Here is a 4,426-nt window from a genome sequence, read left to right on the forward strand (position 1 = left end):
TACGTATCCTTATTATCTGAATAAAATGTGCTTGTTAACATCATCAAGAATTTTCAAAGTTGAGGACATTAAGGGGCATAGGAAAACATATAATCAGTAAGTCTAAGACAAAAACCTTGACTTCACATACCATATCCCTAACTTGATCTCAAAGTTCATGATAGTTAAAACCCATCAAGGTGTGATATATTTCTAATGGTAACCTAAATTGACGCAAATGAATTTTTCTTTGATTTCTTTTTTTCTGTTTTGGAAGATTCTGTGCAGCTTCTTATAAATGAGGTAGTATATTACAATGCTTCTATATTCGTGGCCCTGAAGAAATTGGTCATGAATCAATGTGAATGTGAACTCTGATCTGTGAGTCTCATGTCACTTTTCTCTACACTAAACAAGTAGCACCTTATACTTTGGTTTTCCAGTCAGCAAACAAAATCACAATCTTGACACCAGAACAATATCATTAAAATTAGTCAAGGCTTCTTATAGCTGATGCGTATTTTCCTCTGAGGAATCCAATCCTTTTACATATTTCTATGGAAAAGAAAATTTGAATGTCATGGAAGGTTAAACAGAAGTCCAAGAGTTAGATCATAAGTGGACCATAACGCTATTTGCTCTAAGGCAATGAAGTGTTCTGGAAAATGTGCTTCCAGAGCATTTGTAAAAGGGCTGGTGAAATTGGTAAGAGACTCATCAAGTTCTATCCATTTTATAATGTCTTGTATTTAATAAGAACTGTAGAATGTTCTGAGAATGCAGCCTCATGAAGGCAGTGAAGGAAGAGGAAGCCACCAGAAAGAACTTATGCAGCATAAAAGTCTACCCATAAAGCAGATGTGTTGCAAGTGAAGTCAAACATTTCAGGTAATAAGACAGGAGACAGTCTTCTCTGCTGAGTTCCTCATGTGTGGTGCAGGTGTAGCACAGATACTGTAGTCTACCAGCAGCCTTTGTTACATGGGACCTGGGTAACAATGAATTCATTTCTGTCTGTATATAGAGAAGAAACCAGGCCCCTATAATTACCATGTGCTCAAGTGTCTGTGACACACTTTGATGGAAGTATAAAATAAATAAGCATTTTGATTGTCTATGTTTATCGGAATGATTTTCTTGCTTAGTTAATGCATTCATATATGGTTTTACTACATGAAATATGTTCATGTATATAGGTATTATTGCTGCTAGTTGTAAACATGAATACATCTTTGATATATGTCTGAATGAAAATCAGTGACCACATACTTAAGAGTCATCCTCCTTATTAATTTTTTTTTCAGATCAATCAGTTGCTTATCCTATCCACCTACATTTTCATTCTGATACCTCTCCTGTGTCCATCATCAGCTTCAGGCAATGAGTAGGTGTCAGTCTCATCCTTTAAAATCTCTGTTTCTGATAGAATGCTCTTCTGGACGTGTAGAACTTTTCTAATTCAACATTTCAGGGAAATTCACACTAAGTCAGGACACTACTACAAATATAACTACTCATGTATAGCTTCAACTGTTACTTCTTTGCTTGCTTCTTTCACCACACAGTCTATGTCCTTCTATCTTAAACATAGACTGACATACATGTACTCTTAATATTTAGAAAAGATATGGTGCACAAAGCATATGGAAGTTTGGCATCCATTGTAAATTTTAGGACATTAATAATTATTTCACAGAGTATACTCATACAATTTGAATACAACAACTTATGGTAAAAAGGGGAAGAACTCAGTTGCCATAATCTGAAGACTCACAGGAATATTTGATATAAGTATAATTCCAGATAAATTCAGAAGGGGAGCTCAAACCCATGCTACTCTCTGGCTTGATGGAAGCAATGCTTGAGTAGCTGAGCTGTAATAAATAATAAAGAGAGTTTTTTTCTTTTTACCTGAAAAGATCGGGAATTTTTGTAAGAATCTGTCTTCATTTTAAAAACCACACCTTCCAGTAGTATTCTGTTACTGTTCTGGCAATCACTGTAATCAAGAAGCTACACGGTGTGTTGTGCTTCTCAGTCCTAAGGGATACATCTACAAAAGGCTCCCATACTCAAAGCTCAGAAAACATTGTGGAAAAGGAGGCAAAAGACAGATAGAGCCAGAGGACCAAGAAATTTGTTGTGTGGTTGTGTCCCCTACTAACAATATAAGCAATATCTATAAAGTGTTGATATCATGGCTACTAAAATGTGAGTTGAAAAAGGAGGACACAAAGGAACATGACAATCAGAATGAGGCCTCTCATCTACAAAAACCTATAGAGAAACAGATGAAGCTGTCAGCAGAAGAGGCGCTCCTCCTTATAGAAGAAGCCTACCAGGTGTGATATATCAGCCTTGAAAACCTACATAGGATTATGTTATATCGAGTCTATGAATCATATTTAGTAATGCATGTGTGCGTGTGTGTGTGTGCTTGTGTGTGTGCATGCATGTGTGTAAATACATATGTTCATAGAAAAATACGTAAAAAGAGATCATGAATTTAAGAGAGAACTGGGCTAATTTTTTTCAGGGAGTTGTAATCAGGAAAGTTAAGGGGAAAATGTAATTAAAATTCAGGCTCACAAACAAACAAAGGGAAAGGAAAAAAAAAAAAAACCAAAGGAGAAGCTCTATGGCCACAATACCATCTACAGCTAACTGTGAAAGAATAATTGAACTAGTTATGTACTGCCTAGAGCAGTATGAAGCCTAAATCTTCTCGACATGTAGGAAAATAGAACAAAGACACTCTACATAGAATATGATAGAAATCAAAATAAGGTGTAAGACATAGAACATTAATTTTGTTTGTTGTTTAAAGAGACTCACATTCACACCAATAAATCTGTACTACATCTCAGATGGAGACATATGAGAACCACAGGTCTTCAATAAGCTACTGACCTGATGATTTCTGCAGCTGTGCCTACCCTTTGCTGATTTGCATGTACCCAAAGCATAGCCTACTGACATGAGGATTTCTTCATAGTCAGGTCACACCCTGTGCTGGAGTCAGGATCGCCCTGACCACACACAGACATGAGTGTGCCCACTCACATCCTGGGGTTGCTGCTGCTGTGGCTCACAGGTAATGAAGACAGCACTAGAAATTTATTGAGCTTCCTATACTCTGTGCTGCTAGGTCTCTGTGAAAATTCTCTTGTGAGAGAACTAATCATGTGGGGATCTCTTTTCAATTTTTCACTTGTAGATGCCAGATGTGACATCCAGATGACTCAGTCTCCAGCCTCCCTATCTGCATCTGTGGGAGAAATTGTCACCATCACATGTCGAGCAAGTGAGGATATTTACAGTTATTTAGCATGGTATCAGCATAAACAGGGAAAATCTCCTCAGCTCCTGGTCTATGCTGCAACACTCTTAGCAGATGGTGTGCCATCAAGATTCAGTGGCAGTAGATCAGGCACACAGTATTCTCTCAAGATCAACAGCCTGCAACCTGAAGATTATGGGAGTTATTACTGTCAACATTCTTATGGTACTCCTCCCACAGTGATTCAAGCCATGACATAAACCATGCAGGGAAGAAGAAGTAAGAGTACATGCTTCCCCAACTGCTACTTATGGTGTCTCCAGCTGCTCAGCTACTGTGAGTATTTCTCTTTGCCAGCACTTAAAGGTCAATGTGATGCTGTATACTATTCAGAGAAAATGTTCTATGTACTAAATCCCTGTTTTGTTTCCCTAGTCCTAGTATCAAATCAAGAGAATGGCTTACATTACACATTAAACACAATTAAGGAAAAAATAGCAAGTAGAGATAACTGACTATGATTAGCAAACAATTGTTAATAACTGGGATTCATTTAACAATCTTGTCCCACACACATACACACACACACATATCTTAAGATATATTGCAAAGAATAAATTTATCGGTCTTTTCGCCTCTACAATCAAGCTCTCCCAATAAACGTGTGCAGAAGGATCCTGTTGCAGCGTCGTTCTTGCTGGTCCAGTCAGATGCGCACAAGAAGTGGTGCTGAAACCCGGGACGAAACATCTTCAGGCACGAGCGAAGACCCCCTTCTAATTCGGAGGATTCAGAACTGCATCGCAGGGAAGGAGCGGTTAATAAAGGCTCCCGTAAAACAGGCTGCTGAGAAGGATCCGGCGTGGATTCAGAACTCTTCAGCTGGGGAGNGGTGTTAATAAAGTGTTCCTGCAAAACAGACTGCTGAGAAGGATTCAACTGCGTGGATTCAGAACTCTTCAGCTGAGGAACGGTGGTACAGGTAAGTATAAAGAAATTAAGGTAAGTCTCTGAGAGGTATGCTTTCTTACGCAGTAGGTCTGGTAGTTGTTGCTGAGTTTGTGTGGGACCAGCTGTTAAGGAAGGGCAGCGATTTTGTAGGAGTACCAGGAAGGCATATCAGAAACAGAGAGAAAGGAAAAAGAAGACGCGCGCAGAAAAATAAGT

At 38.6% G+C, this 4,426-nt stretch overlaps 1 gene segment (V, D, J or C); it reads left to right on the forward strand.

Moving 5' to 3' along the window:
* The first annotated feature begins 3,024 nt into the window (after positions 1-3,024).
* Positions 3,025-3,519, forward strand: LOC110287732. The segment is given in 2 exon segments: positions 3,025-3,073; positions 3,197-3,519. Coding segments are annotated over 2 exon segments (372 nt in total).
* Positions 3,520-4,426: the final 907 nt, after the last annotated feature.

Source organism: Mus caroli, unplaced genomic scaffold (assembly GCF_900094665.2).
Source record: "Mus caroli unplaced genomic scaffold, CAROLI_EIJ_v1.1 scaffold_17518_1, whole genome shotgun sequence".
Classification (NCBI taxonomy): Eukaryota; Metazoa; Chordata; class Mammalia; order Rodentia; family Muridae; genus Mus; species Mus caroli.